At 46.5% G+C, this 20,461-nt stretch overlaps 1 protein-coding gene across 1 annotated transcript in view; it reads right to left on the reverse strand.

The window, feature by feature from the left end:
• The window catches only part of PPP1R21 (protein phosphatase 1 regulatory subunit 21), an 87,120-nt gene extending 67,411 nt beyond the window's left edge, over positions 1–19,709 (reverse strand). The window contains exons 1-6 of the mRNA XM_044289913.1: positions 19,415–19,709; positions 13,123–13,191; positions 12,901–13,047; positions 11,709–11,807; positions 8,201–8,365; positions 707–765 (exon numbers count right to left, since the gene is read on the reverse strand). Of these exons, the coding sequence (XP_044145848.1) occupies positions 707–765; positions 8,201–8,365; positions 11,709–11,807; positions 12,901–13,047; positions 13,123–13,191; positions 19,415–19,471 (596 nt within the window). The 5' untranslated portion in view covers positions 19,472–19,709. The remainder of the gene's footprint in view (positions 1–706; positions 766–8,200; positions 8,366–11,708; positions 11,808–12,900; positions 13,048–13,122; positions 13,192–19,414) is intronic.
• Positions 19,710–20,461: the final 752 nt, after the last annotated feature.

Consider the following 20,461-nt stretch of genomic DNA (forward strand, 5'->3'; position numbering starts at 1 on the left):
GGAGAGGGAACTAATAAAACAAACTAGGATGGCCAGACCAGTATGGGGGTCAGTCAAGCAGGAGACCGGGGTGGGGGGGAGGGGGTCGTAGGGCTGGAGAAGCCACTCTCTCACCACAGCCGTCTTCACCCTCGGTCCGTTCCAGCAGGGTCGCCCCTTCAGCTACTGGCACCGTAGTGGCAGGACGCTGGAAGAGGGACTTGGCGTGCGGGCGACCCTTACGCTGGCGGGATGCAGGGGAGCTGGGCTGCCCTGGTCCACCTTGCCTTCTGTGGGGGAGGCAGCAGTGCGGATGCCGGCACTGGCGCAGCTCAACCCCGGGAGAAACAGAGAGGTCTAGTGCGTCTCTGTTGTCCCGTATTCTGGAACAAAAGAAAATAAAAAAGTAAAAATCAAAAAATTTTAAAAACAACAAAGGAGAAAACAGCCCTGCAGTAGCAGGGAGTGTCTTGCCTCCTTGGACACTAAGCAAAAACTTGGACACGCAACTGGCAGCCTCTCTCTCCAGGCTGAGGGTATAGCTGTGGAGGAGGGGCTTAACAGTTTTCACTTAGTGTCACGCCTCCTATGGAGATGAGCTATACCCAAGGTCTTCTGTGTCCCCCAAGGAAACTGGGCGAGAAATACATACGGTCGCGTGCATGAGCCCTTACCCTGTACTTAAAACAGACATCTGATCTCTGCTCCAGATTGGTTAAACACTTACCAGTCTTCTGAGCGCAGTCTGCATTCCTTGGCCTCTTTCTCCAGGCTCTGAGCTTTTACCTAGGTGGTAGAAATTACAAGAAAGTGCATTGTCATGATTCACATCACAGCTCATACCCAGAGTGCAATAAACGAGGAATGTGAGCAATACATGAGCGAAAAATATTGTGATGTCAAGAAATCAGCAGTTGTAATAACCAGTAGGGAATTCTTTATAGTCCATGCAAAAATAAACTACTCAATGTAATTATCCCCCATCATGGCATGGAGTGGTTCACGCTTTCAGAATCTGCAAATTGTATATAAATGTTTTTTTATGACCAAGTCTAACTAAAAAACAGCCTAAAAAATTTCAGCCACTATTGTGCCATTTAAAATGTTTCTTACTAAGGCCTTTCACACGGGCGAAATTTCCGCGCGGGTGCAATGCGCGAGTTGAACGCATTGCACCCGCACCGAATCCGGACCCATTCACTTCTATGGGGCTGTGCACATGAGCGGTGATTTTCACACATCACTTGTGCGTTGCATGAAAAATCGCAGCATGCTCTATTTTGTGCATTTTTCACGCAACGCAGGCCCCATAGAAGTGAATGGGGCTGCATGAAAATCGCAAGCATCCGCAAGCAAGTGTGGATGCGGTGCGATTTTCACGCATGGTTGCTAGGAGACGATCAGGATGGGGACCCGATCATTATATTATTTTCCCTTATAACGTGGTTATAAGGGAAAATAATAGCATTCTTAATACAGAATGCATAGTATAATAGAGCTGGAGGGGTTAAAAAAATAAATATAATAATTAAACTCACCTCATCCACTTGTTTGCGCAGCCGGCATCTCTTCTGTCTTCTGTCTTCACCTGTGAGGAAAAGGACCTGTGGTGACGTCACTGCGCTCATCACCATGGTGATGGATCATGTGATGGACCATGTGATGAGAGAAGTGACGTCATCACAGGTCCTTTACCCAGGTCCTGAAGAAAGAAGAGAAGCCGGGCTGCGCGAACAAGTGGATTAAGGTGAGTTAAATTATTATATTTTTTTTTTTTAACCCCTCCATCCCTATTTTACTAAGCATTCTGTTTTAAGAATGTATTATTTTCCCTTATGACATGGGAAAATAGCAATCTACACAACACCTAACCCAAACCTGAACTTCATTGAAGAAGTTCAGGTCTGGGTACCACATTCAGTTTTTTCTCACACGCGTGCAAAACGCATTGCACTCGCGAGGAAAAAACTGAACCACGCAACGCAATCGCAGTCAAAACTGACTGAAATTGTGTGCTCACTCGCATGATAGTTGAGGTGGACGCTTCTGAGGTGGGAGTGGGTGCGGTCTTGTCTCAGGGTCCCTCTCCTGCCAAATGGCGACCGTGTGCCTTTTTCTCGAAGAAACTCTCCTCCGCAGAGAGAAATTACGATGTGGGAGATAGGGAGTTGTTGGCCATCAAGTTAGCTTTTGAGGAATGGCGCCATTGGCTAGAGGGAGCCAGACACCCTATTACCGTGTTTACCGACCATAAGAATCTAGCCTACTTGGAGTCAGCCAAGCGTCTCAACCCAAGACAGGCCAGATGGTCTTTGTTCTTTTCAAGGTTTAATTTTGTTGTCACGTTCCACCCTGGGGTTAAGAATGTGAAGGCGGATGCCCTGTCACGTTGTTTTCCGGGAGGTGGGAATTTTGAAGACCCGGGTACCATTTTGGCTGAAGGTGTGGTGGTCTCTGCTCTTTATCCTGAATTGGAGGCAGAGGTTCAGGCAGCCCAGGCAGAGGCTCCTGATCTTTGTCCTCCTGGGAGGTTGTTTGTGCCTCTCGCTTTAAGACACAAGGTTTTTAAGGAGCACCACGATACTGTCCTTGCTGGGCACCCGGGGGGTAGAGCCACAGTGGATCTCATCGCTCGGAGATTCTGGTGGCCGGCGCTTCGTAAGTCGGTTGAGGGTTTTGTGGCAGCCTGCGAGTCCTGCGCTCGTGCCAAAGTCCCTCATTCACGGCCATCAGGTCCTCTCCTTCCGTTACCCATTCCTTCCCGTCCTTGGACACATCTGTCCATGGACTTCATTATGGACCTGCCTCGTTCCTCGGGGAAGACTGTGATTCTGGTGGTGGTGGACTGTTTTATCAAAATGGTGCATTTCATTCCTTTTCCTGGCCTGCCCAATGCTAAGACGCTGGCGCAGGCATTTATTGATCACATTGTCAAATTGCATGGTATTCCTTCAGACATAGTCTCTGATAGGGGCACTCAGTTTGTTTCCAGATTCTGGAAGGCTTTCTATTCTCGCTTGGGGGTTCGGTTGTCATTCTCTTCTGCTTTCCACCCGCAGTCGAATGGCCAGACGGAGTGCGTTAATCAGAATCTGGAGACATATCTGCGCTGTTTTGTGGCGGAGAATCAGGAGGATTGGTGTTCTTTTTTGTCCCTTGCTGAGTTTGCTTTAAATAACCGTCGTCAGGAGTCCTCTGATAAGTCACCATTTTTTGGTGCATATGGGTTTCATCCGTAGTTTGGGACATTCTCTGGAGAGGAGTCTTCTGGTTTACCTGATGAGGACAGATTCTCCTCGTCTTTGTCATCTATTTGGCAAAAGATTCTGGATAATCTAAAGAGCATGAGTGAGAGATATAAGCGTGTGGCGGATAAGAGACGTGTGCCTGGTCCGGACCTGAATGTTGGTGATCTGGTATGGTTGTCTACTAAGAATATCAAATTGAAGGTTCCCTCCTGGAAGTTGGGTCCTAAGTTTATTGGGCCTTACAAAATCTTGTCCGTCATCAATCCTGTTGCCTACCATCTTGATCTTCCTCAGACTTGGAAGATCCATAATGTTTTTCATAAGTCCTTATTAAAACCTTAAGTCCAACCCATTGTACCCTCGTCTTTGCCTACTCCTCCGATTGTGGTTGATGGTAATCTTGAATTTCAGGTCTCTAGGATTGTGGATTCTCGTGTTGTCCGCTGTTCTCTCCAGTACCTTGTTCATTGGGAGGGTTATGGTCCTGAGGAGAGGATGTGGGTCCCAGTGACGGACATTAAAGGGGTTATCCCACTTAGCGTTTTTATACTTACCTGCTGCCACCGCGCGTTCACTTCCTGGATTCTGGCTGGGGGCGGGCTTCATCTTGATTGAAGTCTTCTCCCGGCCGTGCCGCGCGCTGGACTGAATGCGCACGCCGCCGCGCATGCGCAATGGTGACTTATTCCTACAGAGCCGGCGTGCGCGTTCGCAGCTCTGTACTATTCTGGCCGGGAAGAAGTCACCGTCGCGCATGCGCGGCAGCGTGCGCGTTCAGAACAGCGAGCGGACCGGCCGGGAGAAAAGAAGGAGTCTTCTGGGCAAGCGCGACCTTCCGGCTTTTGGAGAAGAGCAGTGGTCGTAACCAGGGGAGACCGAGAGACAACAATCAGGTAAGTGGGTATGAATTTTATCCTAATCGGTGGGGATTTGTTAATAAAATATATTTACAAAAATGATCACTGTCAAATCATTAACAGATTTAACAGTGATCATTATGATGGGATAACCCCTTTAAGGCCACTCGTCTCATCAGGGCTTTCCATAGGTCCCATCCTGAGAAGGTGGGCTCTGAGTGTCCGGAGTCCACTCGTAGAAGGAGGGGTACTGTCACCACCAGACATCTGAGAAGCTCTGACAGACGTTCTTCAGAACCTCCTGCTTGAGGTTCTTTTGTTTTTCTTTCGTTTTGTCATCTCGTTAGCCTCTCTCAGCTGTTATGTAGTTGCACTGATTGCATCCCTTTATATCCCTTCCCATACTGCATCACTTTGCGGTTTATACAACTTCCTGGAGTGTGTACATGCTGGATGCTACAACTGATCCTTCTACAGATAAGTGTTCATTGATTTGTGTTTTCCTGTTTGCTTGATCCTAGGTGACCCTGACTTCCTCCATATTAAGTGTAGGGAGCCGGTGGTCGTGTCCCCTCACTATATAGGGTGTTCAGGTGTCATACAGTCGAGGCACGAGGGCATGCAATTTTCTATCATAGAGATCTTTGCATGGGCTGAGAAGACAGGGAGAGTTTCAGGGCTTAAATAGGGGTCACCCTTTTGTTCCTTAGTTTCGGATCAAGCCAGTCGGATCCTTATTTGTAACTTCTTGTTTTCTGTTACACCATCCATGACACTTTGGCAGCAATAACTTCAACCAAACAATTCCTGTAGTTGCAGATCAGACGTGCACAACGGTCAGGAGTAATTCTTGACCATTCCTCTTTACAGAACTGTTTTCCTCTTTACAGCAATATTCTTGGGATGTCTGGTGTGAATCGCTTTCTTGAGGTCATGCCACAGCATCTCAAATCGGGTAGAGGCCAGGACTCTGACTGGGCCACCCCAGAAGGCGTATTTTCTTCTGTTTAAGCCATTCTGTTGTGGATTTACTTCTATGCTTTGGGTCGTTGTCCTGTTGCAACACCCATCTTCTGTTGAGCTTCAGCTGGTGGACAGATGGCCTTAAAGGGGTTAATCCCATCAAAAGGATCATAGTTTAATTTGTCCACGCTGCGACAATGATCATTTTACAAAATATAATGTTTAAGCCAATTCCTACCCTTCTCGCTAAAAACCTCCCCCTTTTACCTCATTGATGTACTGTGTCCTCCCTTAGCTACGGCCACCCTTCGCCGGCCGAATGCAATGGCCGCGCATGGGGGGCAAGTTGAACCCCTTTGATCCAGTGTGTGGCTGCATTTCTTCCATGAACGCGCACGCCGCCGGCCGGGCATGCGCGGTTCTTCATTCCCTTGTGCTGCTTCTGAAACAGAGCCGCGCATACTCTGTGCGGTAGTAATTATTGTGCCAGCAGGTCCGGAATGCAGGACGTGAGAGGGTAGAGAAAGCGCTGCGGCGTCTCCCGGAATGAAGTTCGGCTATAACGGGAGAGCGCACGCAAGTAAGGGAGGTGGAGTCAACTGATCAGCAGAGCGCTGACGAGCTGCCCATCAATAGAAAGGACAACGCCCCAGGAAATAGGCGTTAGTACACAGAGCGAACAGGAGACGCTGCGATGAAATTAGAAGGTGGGATAACCCCTTTAAGTTCTCCTGCAAAATGTCTTAATAAACTTGGGAATTAATTTTTCCTTTGATGATAGCAATCCGTCCAGGCCCTGACGCAGCAAAGCAGCCCCAAACCATGATGCCCCCACCACCATACTTCACAATTGGGATGAGGTTTTGATGTTGGTGTGCGGTGCCTCTTTTTCTCCACACATAGTGTTGTGCGTTTCTTCCAAACAACTCAACTTTGGTTTCATCTGTCCACAGAATATTTTGCCAGTACTGCTGTGGAACATCCAGGTGCAAACTGTAAATGTGCAGCAATGTTTTTTTTGGACAGCAGTGGCTTCCTCTGTGGTATCCTCCCATGAAATCCATTCTTGTTTAGTGTTTTACGTATCGTAGATTCGCTAACAGGGATGTTAGCATATGCCAGAGACTTTTGTAAGTCTTTAGCTGACACTCTAGGATTCTTGTTCACCTCATTGAGCAGTCTGTGCTGTGCTCTTGCAGTCATCTTTACAGGACGGCCACTCCTAGGGAGAGTAGCAGCAGTGCTGAACTTTCTCCATTTATAGACAATTTGTCTTACCGTGGACTGATGAACAGCAAGGCTATTGGAGATACTTTTATAACCCTTTCCAGCTTTATTCAAGTCAACAATTCTTAATCATAGGTCTTCTGGGAGCTCTTTTGTGCGAGGCATCATTCACATCAGGCAATGCTTCTTGTGAAAAGCAAAACCAGAACTGGTGTGTGCTTTTTATAGGGCAGGGCAGCTGTAACCAACACCTCCAATCTCATCTCATTGATTGGATTCCGGTTGGCTGACACCACACTCCAATTAGCTCTTGGAGATGTCATTAGTCTAGGGGTTCACATACTTTTTCCACCTGCACTGTGAATGTTTACATGGTGTGTTCAATAAAAACATGGTAACATTTAATTCTTTGTGTGTTATTAGTTTAAGCAGACTGTGATTGTCTATTGTTGTGACTTAGATGAAGATCAGATCACATTATATAACCAATTTGTGCAGAAATTCATATAATTCCAAAGGGTTCACATACTTTTTCTTGCAACTGTAGGTGATCACACAAACGATTATATTGCCTGATGAACGAGCGTTTCGGGTTTATCGGGTAATCGGTGGCACCTTTACACAGGCAGATAATCACTAAGGAGCCTTCCTACAAACGGTCAATAGCGATTATCTGGCCAATCGCTTAAGAGATCCTGTTTATAACACAGGCCCCTGTGATTAGAGGAAGCTCCAATCCTGGCTGTTTAACCATTTGATTACCTAGGGCCATGACTGCAGCACAATCAAAGACAACTTACGCATTTGATTGGGTCAATGTGTTTCTCAGTATCCTCATCCGAATCTGCGGGGCCCATCTGCATTCAGCCTTGGGCTCTAGAAAGGACCCCAGGGCTGTCTGTTTAATAATCCTGCTGTTAGGTCACACTACATGTTGCCCTTACAGCAGCCTGTCTCATAGTGAAACAGAGAATAATGTGTGAGCATACAGGAGTATGCTAATGGCTTCTAAGCATAAAATAAAGTTGTAAAATAGTAATTCCTTAAAGGGAATCTTTCACCACATCTCTGTAACTAAAACCACCAGCCTCTGTGGATCCGCACTTGTCAGCATATTGTAATGATATTTGTCCCATCTTGATACGCACAGTAAATGGCTAGAGTATCTGAGCATCTGCCCGGCGATCCTCAGCTATACACTAAACGTGTGGCGAATGCGCAGGCACAAGGCTTCAGAGCCAGGCTTGACTACGTCTACACTACCTGGCCCTGTCAGTCATAACAGTGGGGATGCAGCCACCAGGGAAAATGAGGGGAGCCTCTGGGTGCAACAGCAATGCCCTCGTATACCAAGGGGCTAATTTGCAAAACATAAAAAGGCCTTCCTTCTCTGGCATGGTGGCATGTACTGAGATGAGAAAAATATCAGCAGAATATGCCGACAAGCACAGATCTATAGAGGTTTCAGCAACAGGCATGTGGTGACAGAGGGTTTGAAGGGGTTGTCCAGCCTTAGTGGTGACTGCAATGGGAGCAGTGCTGTAGTAACAGAGCTGTGTAGTGTCGGCGCCGACTTTCCTCAATGGAGCTACGCCCGATCAGCTGATCGGAGGGGTGTATGATCCTGTCAATCAGCTAATGATAGCCTATCTTGAGCATAGGCCATCACTTAGTAAAGGCTGTCTGAGCCCACTCTCTCACATTGGAGACAGTGTCTTCAAGGAAGCTTTCATATATAGTGTCTTCAAGGGTCACAAGTTTGTAATATTTAAGATCTCTCTCTGTAATTAAGTATGAAATAACTAATATGCACCAGGCCAAACAGTAACCCTCCATCTCCTCTCTCCCAGAATCACTGCAGTCAGCAGCATACCATGAACCCGAGCTCAGGGAAGGAAGTAGAGCTTCCCCTCCGGATCTGCTTACCTCCAGCTTTGCCTTGTCGCTCTGCAACTTCTCAATAGTCTCCATGTATTTCTGCTTCAGACCTTCCACCACAGCTTGGTGCTGGGCAGCGCCCGACTCCAAGACTTGTAGCCGACTCCTCAACTCGTCCTCTATCTCCCGATGCTTCTCGCTGGCCTCAAAGAACTGAAACCACATAAAGTAATCAAAAAAATGTTCTTAAGAAAGCCACAAACTGAGACAAGCTTTCAAAGCAATAGTGTTATAGGGTATACAAGGCTGCCCACGTCCATGACCACATACAAGCAGGAGGCCAGGAGCTCAGAGGCAGCCATCACAACAAGTGTCCTGGCACCATCTGCCAAATCACACCAATATTATAAATGGCACATGGAAATTGGGCATCTCTGTTGGACCTTGCACTTAGGGCCCAGCAGCTTCTAGGTACATGTCGCAGTAAGGAGACATCTGAGGTACCCGCTGATATTCTATGTAATATAGTAGTGGACACACTGGGGAAGATTTACCTGTACACCTATGGATGTTGTACACTTAGACCGGCCGCCTGGACCTGCATCCGATTTATCACAGGGGATCGGGCTGGATGATACATGTGGTGCGGGGATATACACTCTTCTCCGACTCTATACCGACTATTAGCTGGCTTACTTTGAGACAGAATTGTGTCATGATCTTGACGTCTTAAGCCGCAGGCACAGTGGATTTTTCTAAAACCATATGCTCCAAATTACATCAAATTTAGTGCAATCTACAAAAAGGTCCAGGTTCCACCATGTTTTTTTGGCTTTGGTTTTTATGCCAGTTTAAGTGACAAAACTGTGTCAATGCATTTAAAGATTTAAAAAGTCAAATCAGGGGGGGGACTAAAACATAACCTTTTTAAGTTTATGATCAAAAGAACACCAGGTTCACAGATCTATATAGGTGCCTCACACATGGCAGGAAACTAGGCCAGAAAATCCACAGCATCAATATGTCCACATGTTATCCTATGGCGCTGAAAAGCTTCAATTCCTCCATTGGTTAATTCCGCAGCGTAAATAAATTTTTTTAGCCGAACGTCTCCATTCATTTCAATGGGGGATGTAATCCGCACAGAAATATGCATCAAAATTCACATAGTAATCCACATCCTATTTTGTGTCTTAAAATCTGCAATATAATCCACAGCTGCAGATTTTCTGGTGGCATCTTCTGCCATCTGTGGGTGCACCCTTAGGCCCCTTTCAGACGATCGAGTGTGTCTCGCAGCGAGGCACCCGGCCTGAACTTCCATCACTGCCGGAGTCACACAGCATTATATTGATTTATGATGTTGTGTAACCCTTACAGTTCAGGAATGTATTGGATAATACTGACAGCGTTAGGTCAGTGTCATCTAATACATTCAAGAACTGCTATTGCACCCTATGTGCTTGGCCCTTCTTCCTACAGGCCACTGCCTGTGGCACTAACAATATGTCTTCACGCTGCCAGTTGTCTGACGCGTCAGCTTGATGTGCTGGTGAAACGAGTAGGAGGAAGGACCAAACAAGCGTGTAGGAGGCAATAGGTAGCATAGGAATAGGTTCCAGTGCCGGTCCAGGGGTCGGGGCGAGCACTCTCCTGTTGTCTGAATTAGGGCTTAGGCTGCTGCACGTTCAGGTTTTTTTATGCAGTTTTTGAAGCCAAAATTAGTGGATTCAGAAAAGTGGAGAAGTAGTATCCGTCATAACATAGTAACATAACGAAGTTTATAAGGCTGAAAAAAAGACATCTGTCCATCCAGTTCAGCCGGTTATCTGTCCTTAACACTTTCTTTCCTGTTATGATCCCACCCGATTTTGGCTTCAAAAACTGCAAGAAAAAGCCTGAATGTGCGGCAGCGCCCTGAGCCAACTAGAAGTAATAAATAGAATCGCAGAGTAACACATTTGGTCTATATTCCCTGTGCTAATAGTCAACCAGTCTCTAAGGGTCCATTCACACGTCCGTAGTGTATTGCGGATTCGCAATACACCCGGCCGGCACCCCCACTAGACTGCGTATTCTTGTCCGCAATTGCGGACAAGAATAGGACATGTTATATTTTTTGGCAGAGCCGCGGCCTGAAAGTTCGGGGCCGCACTCCAGAAATGCGGATGCAGAGAGCACATAGTGTGCTCTCCGCATCTCTTCCGGACCCATAGAGAATGAATGGGTCTGCAACCGTTCCCGATATTGCAGAACGGATGCGGACCCATTTGTGGACGTGTGAATGGACCCTTATAGATTTTAGCCATAAAATGAACCTAGTGTTTTTTTGTTTTGTTTTTATCATTTACTAATAAAAAGGTTCATAAAAACATTACTGACGCTTTCAAATGGGGAAGCCTAGAAAGGCAGAAAAGAGGGTTACAGCCAGCTCACCTATATCATCCTGTGTAGCGGTGCACGGGGCGGACCCAAGCCAGTCCCGATGTAAGTCCACATAAAAAGAAAAAAGGCTCCAGCACCAGTGGCATGACTAAGGACACTACTGTTCGAAACGCGTTAATCTACTGGGATTAAGTGGGAATCAGTGCCACTGTATGCTGTATTTACTCTGAACAATTTTGGTGAATAAAGATCGGGACTGCTGAAACGTCTGCCACTGGTGCTGGAGCCTTTTTTCTTTTTATGTAAGCCTAGAAAGGCATCAATATCGCTACTTATACACATTGCTGCAGTTTTATTTCCCCATCAATGGTATTGGGAGAAAGCTTGTTTTTGCAAAGCGACGTATATTTTCATTTTTTTTACAACTTGTATGGATGTATTTCTGGAGTGTAATAGTATTACAGGTTATAGTCACTAAAGAGGGGTCGTTTCCCCTAAAGTGAGGAAATTTGCTTCTGCCTCAAAGGGTTTTGTTTTTTTTGGCCTTCCTCTGGATCAACTTGCAGGATGACAGGATGGACAGATGTCTTTTTTTAGCTTTATAAACTGTGTTACAACTTTTTGATTGTATTTTATTGCATCTTTTGGAATGTGGAATGAAGAATAATGAACTTTTGTCATTTTTTTTTATACATTTTTTATGCTGTTCACCAAAAACGTGTCATTAGAGACGAAACCAATTATGTATATTTTTTTATTTTTTATGTTGTGTAACCATATGATCCGTTGTTTTCTTTGTTTTTTTTTTGTTTGTTTTCCAAACATTTTTACCTTCTTTCTGACTACGTCCCACTTGGGTACTTGAACATGCGATCCTACAATCACTCATATAAAAACTTCTCTAGTTTATTGCATTATGTCAGTTACTGTATTAAATGATATAATACCTATTTTGGGGCGTTATATGGCAGGTCTGGGAGCCATCACACCAGGCAGCCCTAGCAACCACTTTGCACCCTGAGATCGCATATTGGAGGAGCTAATAAGGTGAGAGAGTGTAACACAGCTGTCACCGGTGCGCCGTCATAGCACCGTACGAACGCGGCAGGCTGCACTAATGACCGTCTCACGAGTAAGTAAAAGCTGTAGAAATGTACAAATTCTTACCCACCTGTATGTGCAGCCTCTCGTTCTCCTCGATCTTCTTCTGAAGGTCCTCATCAAAGACATTTTTTTGTTCCTGACTCATTTGAGAGGACTCGACGTGTTTCTAGAGAACGAAACGACACAAGAGTAAAAAAAAAAAAAAAAAAAAAAAAAAAAACGTGGTGGAAAAAAACCTTTGGAAAAAAGTTTCCTTACATTTATTTTAATGGTAAACACAAAAGGGGTTGTCTCCTATGAGACATTGGTGACATGTCAGATAGGTGACCCACTCCTATCTCCAGGAAGGGGCCCTTGAAGTGAGCAGCCGCTCGCCATTCTTTTACATGGAACTGCTAAAAATATCTGAGCGCTACCTCTGCCATCTCCAGCAGTCCCACAGAAGTGCGCGGAGCAGAGGCTGCGCTGGCACTGTGCGCTCTCCATTCATTTCTATAAGACTGCCAAAAATAGCCAAGTTTGTCTGATCGGTTATTTTTGGAATTACCATAGAAATAAATGGAGAGCGCACCGTGAAAGCGCAGCCTCACAGTGCACGGTGCTCAGTCCTTTACTTTTGGAGGCCCGTTCTGAAGACAGGTGCGGTCTCGGAGGTGGGACCCGTACCCAACATTGGTGGCATATCCTAGAAATATGACCCCAATGTGTCAGATGGGACAACCCCTTTAGCGGAGCATGTCTGGGCAGCACGCCATGTCCTGAGTATATGCCCCCTACATGATAAAAATGGTGGTGTATATCTATTTTTACCACTGAGCATTGTAGCAATCCTCAGTTATTCCTCCTGGAAATATAAGAACTGAGTGTCACCATTCCTCTTGTCAATGGGGCTTTTCTCTACGGATTTTGCCACAGTCCAATCAGTGCTGGTAGTGGCAGACGGTGTAACGACTCTCCCTAGAGACAAGGGGAACTCTAACAATCAATGTATTCATATATTTCCAAAAGGAATAACAGAAGAACTGCACACAGGAGGGCTGTAAGACGTGTCCCAGAATCATTATTACCGTACATTACTAAAACACCTCAGGAGAGCCGACAGGTCCTGTTTACATGGGAAAACTACCAGTATGCATGATTTCAAGAGCTCCCACGGCGAACAGGAGAATTTCTAAATTTCGACAGGCGACATGATAGGGATGGGACAGACAGTAATTACTACTATAGGGAACACAGGTCACAAGGTAACATCTCAGCACCTTGGCCTTCTTGCCTTTGGTTTCCATCACTGACAGTTCTTCTTGCAGGAGCTCCACCCTCTTGGCTAGCTGCTGGTTCCTGAAGGTCAGGCTGTCCATCTCCTGCTGCTGCTTCCTCAGGGACTGCTCTTTCATCTTCATCTGCTCCTGGTGGAAGAAGCCAGCAGCGTTACTACAGCACCACACGTGCGCGTCTATGTACAATTAATAGTGAACCAGTACCTTTAACGCCGCCGAATTCGCCTGTTCATCGACCACCGCCTTCTTCAACACCTGGTTCTGCGCCCTGAGCTGAAAAACACCGAAGATTATGCATTTAATATCTCAGATGGAGTCATGTGTGCTCTCCGGTGCTGACGCATCTTAGGCCCGGACTCTACCGTAAAACGTCCGGTCCAAGAGCATCACACACCTCAGGACGGACAGAAGCGTTGCGATTGCTCAACTTCAATTGCGTTCTGCATTTCCATAGACGCACATGGGCAGCTTTTTTTTGGATGCCTGTCTGCAAATAAGTCCGTATGTAGTTAGAAAGCAAGTCAGAGGGGGGAAAAAATGAGGGGGACACGTGGCTGGAGGACCTCTTTGCCCGGACACATATAGGGCTGCAGACTGGGTACAGAACTGCATGTTCCTGGTGGAATAACAGAGAGAAGTGTGGGGGGAGGACTTTTCTTATAGGGGCACTGCGATCTGGAACAGTTCAAGGATGACTGCCATCACAGGACCTGATATCCCAAAAATGTGCTGCAACCCATGGGTCTAGGCAAGCAAAACTGAGCTAGCCCTTTAAATAAAGATAGTTAAAGGGCTATTCCAGGATTAGAAAAAGATGGCTGCTCTCTTCCAGTAACAGCATCATCATACGACAGCTATCTAATGACGATCGCACTCCAATGCTCATAGCAGGCATAGACTTTGTTTTCTAGTTTTAAAGGGGTTTTCCAGTTAGAAGAAGTTAGATTCAGCTGCGTCCATACCGGAAGTGAGTGATACATTATCCTTCCCGTACTGCTCCTTAAAGGGGTTGTCCGACCCCAAAAGCATTTTTAGTTGGGGCTGGGAAAGTGTTCCATTCCAGCGCCAAGGCTCTTTTCGGTCCCCAGTGAGCTGAAAGTGCAATGTTTCATCCATGGTCATGTGCACTGCTGCAGCCATTCACTGGCCTCAGCGGTGACATGTCTCTAAGCAGCAAGTGACCAGTCTGCCCTTCCTCGTCTGGTCTCGACATGCAGGAAAGGCCCACCCGTCCAAACACTGGCTGAGCAGTCATCTGTCATATCCTGTGTCCTGGGCCCAGACCAGGAAGCGGAGACCTCATGAGCCTCAGACGGGAATCAGCCAGGACGGGTATTGAGCCTCCTACTTTTTTTTTTTTAACTGCTCTAATCACTTTACGGAAAAAAATAATTTGCCCTGCTGGACTACCGCTTTAAGGGCCCCTTCACATACAATGCGCTCTGGGGTTGATTGCTAAAGGAAAGAAATATCAAAAAAAAAAAAACTTTTTTATTGCATTTTTTTCTCCCTATAGAGGGGATGTCAAAACAGCAGAGACCCAAAAATGCCACCACACTAGTAGCAAAAAAGGCCTGCGTTTCATATTTCCTGCAGACCGTCAGCTAACATCTAACATCTTTACCGTAAAATATGCACCAAAAACGCTAAGGCCAAACACACGAGTGAGTCCAATGTGAGAAAGGCCTCATACACACAACCGTTTTTTTGGTCCGCATCGGAGCAGCAGTATTTGCGGCTCGGGTGCGGACCCATTCACTTCAATGAGGCCGCAAAAGATGCGGACAGCACTCCGTGTGCTGTCCGCAAAAAAAAAAATATAACCTGTTCTATTCTTGTCCATTTTGCGGACAAGAATAGGCAGTTAAATGAATGGCTGTCCGCGCCGTTCCCGCAAATTGCAGAACGCACATGAACGTCATCCGTGTCTTGCGCATCCGCAAAACACACAATGGTCGTGTGCATGAGGCCTAACTCACAGCGTGCGTCAGTGACAGGTCCCGTTCTGACCTCTTGTGTGACCCTGAGAGTCCTTGAGTCTACTGATTTAGGCCTCATGCACACAAACGTATTTTGTTTCCATGTCAGTTCAGTTTTTTTTGCAGATAGGATGCGGACCCATTCATTTCAATGGGTCCGCAAAAAAAAAAAAAAAAAAAAATATAGAATATGTCCTATGCTTGTCCGTTTTAGGCATTGTTACAATGGATCCGCGAAAAAAAATAAGAAAAAAATAACTCATACAGTCGTCGTGTGCATATAGCCTTACACTGACAGCATTATGTCAGTGTTAGGGCTCATGCACAAGCCTGTTTCGCAGATCTGAAAATTGAACACGGATACCGGGCGTGTGTGTTCCGCATTTTGCCGAACGGAAGGTCCAGCCCTTAATAGAACTGTCTTATCCTGGTCCATAAGACGGATAAGAATAAGACATGCTTTATTTTTTTTACGGATGTAATGGAACAGAAACAAATGCGGACAGCACATGACCCCGTTGAATTGAATGGGTCTGCATCCGACCCGCACAAAATGCGGATCAGATTCGGAAAAAAAATACGTTTGTGTGCATGAGCCCTAATTCAGCAGATTCCAGGACTCCCCCGCGTGTGTCTGGCCTAAGAAAGGGGAGGCAACACCCATGGCATCGAGCCTTCCTAAACATGAATATAACATAACCCATGGCTGCCACGTGCCAATAGCTTGTTGCCCAGCAGAGCCCGCCATAGACCCTGATCGGGCACATCGCCTGGAGCCGACCTGATGGGATAACAGCAGCTTGAAATTAACCAAAGATTTTATATTTAGTCACAAAACGTTCAGTGGACATTCTATGGTTAACAATTAACTCTTTTGTAGAAGAATTAACTAAACTCAGATTCACTGACTAACCAAAGTGCCTCGTTCAGCTTGGCTGCCGCCACAGTTCTCAATGGAGGTGCCTGCCTTAAAGGGGTTGTCTCACTTCGGCAAGTAGCCTTTATCATGTAGAGAAAGTGAATACAAGGCTCTTACTAATGTATTGTGATTGTCCATATTGCCTCCTTTGCCGGCTGGATTCATTTTTCCATCTCATTATACACTGCTCATTTCCATGGTTAGGACCACCCTGCAATCCATCAGCAGTGGTCGTGCTTGCACACTAGAGGAAAAAAACACCAGCCTATGAGCACGCCTACATTCCCGGCCAGCAGAAAGACAGGAGCTTTTTTTCTACAGTGTGCAAGCACGACCACCCCGATGGATTGCAGGGCGGTCGTAACCATGGAAACGAGCAGTGTATAATGTGATGGAAAAATAAATCCAGCCAGCAAAGGAAGCAATATGGACAATCACAATACATTAGTAAGTGCCTTGTGTTACCTTTCTCCACATAATAGATGCTATTTACTGAAGTGACACAACTCACTTACTACAGGCCGAGATTTCCCATTACACATCTGCTTCATTAAATACTTGTATTCCCCATAATATAACAATTCGGAGCATCTTTTCTTACATCCCTAAGTCACGTCATTCCTCTGTTATTCCTCCTAGACATTTCTGAATCAACAGACAACTGGGTCTTACCAGAGGGGCTGTGTCCTGACACTGTCCAACTGTCCACATTGCTAACAGTATAAGGGAAAGACCTAGATGTCAGTTTGATCATACTATTCCATGAGGAATAATAGAGGCAGTGCGGCAATCTTAGGCTACTTTCACACTTGCGGCAACGTGATCCGGCAGGCAGTTCCGTTGCCGGAACTGCCTGCCGGATCCGTCAAAACATATGCCATCTCATGGCATTTGTAAGACTGATCAGGATCCTGATCCGTCTTACAAATGCATTGAAATGCCGGATTCGTCTTTCAGGTGTCATCCGGAAAAACGTATCGGGCATTTATTTTTTTTCACATTTTTTCGGTCTGCGCATGAGGACGGGTCCGGCATTGCAGTATTTTGAATGCTATTCCTATGGAAAAAAATGCCGGATCCGGCATTCAGGCAAGTGTTCCGGAATTTCGGACAGAGATAAAACTGCAGCATGCTGCGGTTTTTATCTCAGTCCTGAAAAGTCAAAAAGACTGAACTGAAGACATCCTGATGCATCCTGAACGGATTACTCTCCATTCAGAATGCATGGGGATAAAACTGATCAGTTCTTTTCCGGTATAGAGCCCCTAGGACGGAACTCAATGCTGGAAAAGAATAACGCTAGTGTGAAAGTACCCTTAGAAAAGATGCCCCCCAATTGTTATTTCACATAAATACAAATATTTATGGTAATGTTTGGGTAAATATTTGTATTCCCAATAAAATAAAAACTCTGGAGCATCTTTGCTTAGAACTCTGCGCTGTGCCTCTGCTATTCCTCCTGGTAGTGTAAGAATAAATTAAGAAGTGGGCGTTACCATTCTCTTATGAAAGGGGTGTGCCCCTACATTATCTGACAAAGTAAGCACCAATTACACAATGTCAGACTGTGCAGGGACATAGCCCGAACTGCTAACACACAATTTATTCATACATTTCTAGAAGGAATAACAGTGACAACAGTTATAAGAAAGATGTTCCAGAATCATTAATTATTGGGTAATCCAAGTATTTGCAAAACCAGACGTGTCAGGAGAGGTGACAGGTCCTCTCTGTAGCATATTTACCCACCTTTGAGAAATTACATCATGCAGATTCAGAATTATGGATTAGCCCTTTATATATAGAGCACCAGAGAGCACACATCGCTTCCAGGTAGATGGGTTCCAGCTAGTAACCCCTTAGCTTTGGAGGGTAGAGTGCTGGCCGTTTTCATACCATCCTTGTTGGATGAGTGATGGCAGCAGTCTGCAAAATGACACACATGCAACTGTGCAGTTAGCAGTGGCATAATGCACACAGCCCCATCACTGAACCACCAGGAACATAGTGCAGTCCACAGCCTCCTCACTGAACCATCAGGAACATAGTGCAGTTCACGGTGCGATCACTGAAGCAGCAAGAACATAGTGCAGTCCATGGTGCCATCACTGAAGCAGCAAGAACATAGTGCAGTCCATGGTGCCATCACTGAAGCAGCAAGAACATAGTGCAGTCCATGGTGCCATCACTGAAGCAGCAAGAACATAGTGCAGTCCATGGTGCCATCACTGAAGCAGCAAGAACATAGTGCAGTCCATGGTGCCATCACTGAAGCAGCAAGAACATAGTGCAGTCCATGGTGCCATCACTGAAGCAGCAAGAACATAGTGCAGTCCATGGTGCCATCACTGAAGCAGCAAGAACATAGTGCAGTCCATGGTGCCATCACTGAAGCAGCAAGAACATAGTGCAGTCCATGGTGCCATCACTGAAGCAGCAAGAACATAGTGCAGTCCATGGTGCCATCACTGAAGCAGCAAGAACATAGTGCAGTCCATGGTGCCATCACTGAACCACCAGGAACATAGTGCATGCCGTGGTGCCATCACTGAACCACCAGGAACATAGTGCATGCCGTGGTGCCATCACTGAACCACCAGGAACATAGTGCATGCCGTGGTGCCATCACTGAACCACCAGGAACATAGTGCATGCCGTGGTGCCATCACTGAACCACCAGGAACATAGTGCATGCCGTGGTGCCATCACTGAACCACCAGGAACATAGTGCATGCCGTGGTGCCATCACTGAACCACCAGGAACATAGTGCATGCCGTGGTGCCATCACTGAACCACCAGGAACATAGTGCATGCCGTGGTGCCATCACTGAACCACCAGGAACATAGTGAAGTCCATGGCACCACCACTAAACCACCAGGAACATAGTGCAGGCCATGGTGCCATCACTGAACCACCAAGAACATAGAGCTGTCCGTGGTACCATCACTGAACCACCAGGAACATAAGTGCAGTCCATGGCACCACCACTAAACCACCAGGAACATAGTGCAGTCCATGGCACCACCACTAAACCACCAGGAACATAGTGCAGGCCATGGTGCCATCACCGATCCACTAGGAACATAGTGCAGGGCATGGTGCCATCACCGATCCACCAGGAACATAGTGCAGGGCATGGTGCCATCACTGATCCACCAGGAACATAGTGCAGGGCATGGTGCCATCACTGATCCACCAGGAACATAGTGCAGGGCATGGTGCCATCACCGATCCACCAGGAACATAGTGCAGGGCATGGTGCCATCACCGATCCACCAGGAACATAGTGCAGGGCATGGTGCCATCACTGAACCACCAGGAACATAGTGCAGGGCATGGTGCCATCACTGAACCACCAGGAACATAAAGCTGTCTGTGGCACCACCACTGTCCCACCAGTAAAGCCAACTTCTCAGGGAGAACATCTTGCAATGTGTCATGTAAGCAAAGGTCACACCGTGCAAGCTGTCATCAGCAGGGGGCAGCACCCAGCAGAAGCTACCACCTAACATACAGACTATTAACCCCTGCTGGTGCATTACACCGGTTCCAATGGTCCTGGCAGTGTATAGGGGGTGGCACTGCGCCCTCCTCACCTTGGAGTACTCCTGTGCCAGCTTCTGGTACTTGCCCTGTATCTCCCCAGTGGCCATTCTCTGTGTATTGAATGGATGGATGAAGGAAGGAGGCGTGTCAGTGGGATGAAGCCCCTTGCCCAACAGACAGCGCGACACCTGAGGCTGCGGTTCCTCGATACGGTATCTTGGAGGTCCGGGCTCCAGTACTGACCATACCTCACCGCTGAGCCGGTACAGGTCGGTGGGTGGCGCTGTGGAATAGATGGATACCGTGTGTACCGGAAGTCACATAGCAAAACACTTCCCTGATGCCCGGTGGGCACCGCCCACAGCCGTCACTAGCAGCCAATCGATTAGCTCGGCGTGGTCCACCAATGACAGACCAGCTTTCATCTGTGGCCTGACCGGCGGCATATGTGAAAAGGTTTGTGATTGGTGGCGGCGTCACTGAGTGGCGCTCTGTGCAGCTTCATTCAGCTGCTTTCTGCTTCGTCACAGAAAATGTAATGTTTTAGGAAAATTTTGCTTAAATATGGAGGTTTTTTATGTAAATGGACCTTTTTTGGGGTATGTTCAGGGAATAAAGTTCATTTTTTTGTATAATAAAAATATTACACTATACTTCCTGCATCAATTCCTCATTTTTCAAGATCACCACTTGCTGTCATGCAATTGAAACCTTCATTGTTTACTGCACAGGTATAAAATATGACCTGGTAATGGACAAACAGGTGTATGGCCTGCTAGAACCCTGATAAAGGTGTATTCTGACATTGCGGTTTAAAATGCGTTGGAAAAAACGTCATGCGTTTTTTTCTGTGGCTTTCTGCGCATTGCAGTTTTACGGGTGGAGCACATTTTATTTATGCATTTCACCTGCAAAACCGTAACCTCAGCAAAAACCCATCTCAAACATTGGCGGTATATCAGTGGGATAATTAGTCATCAATGTCAGGTAGGTGAGGGTCCCGCCCGGAGTGAAGGAGAGGGCATGTGCTCGCCACTCACCTCTATGGGACTCCGGAAAATAGTCCAGTGCACTCGCTTAGCTATTTTTGGAATAGC

This window comes from Bufo gargarizans, chromosome 4, assembly GCF_014858855.1.
Source record: "Bufo gargarizans isolate SCDJY-AF-19 chromosome 4, ASM1485885v1, whole genome shotgun sequence".
Taxonomy (NCBI): domain Eukaryota; kingdom Metazoa; phylum Chordata; class Amphibia; order Anura; family Bufonidae; genus Bufo; species Bufo gargarizans.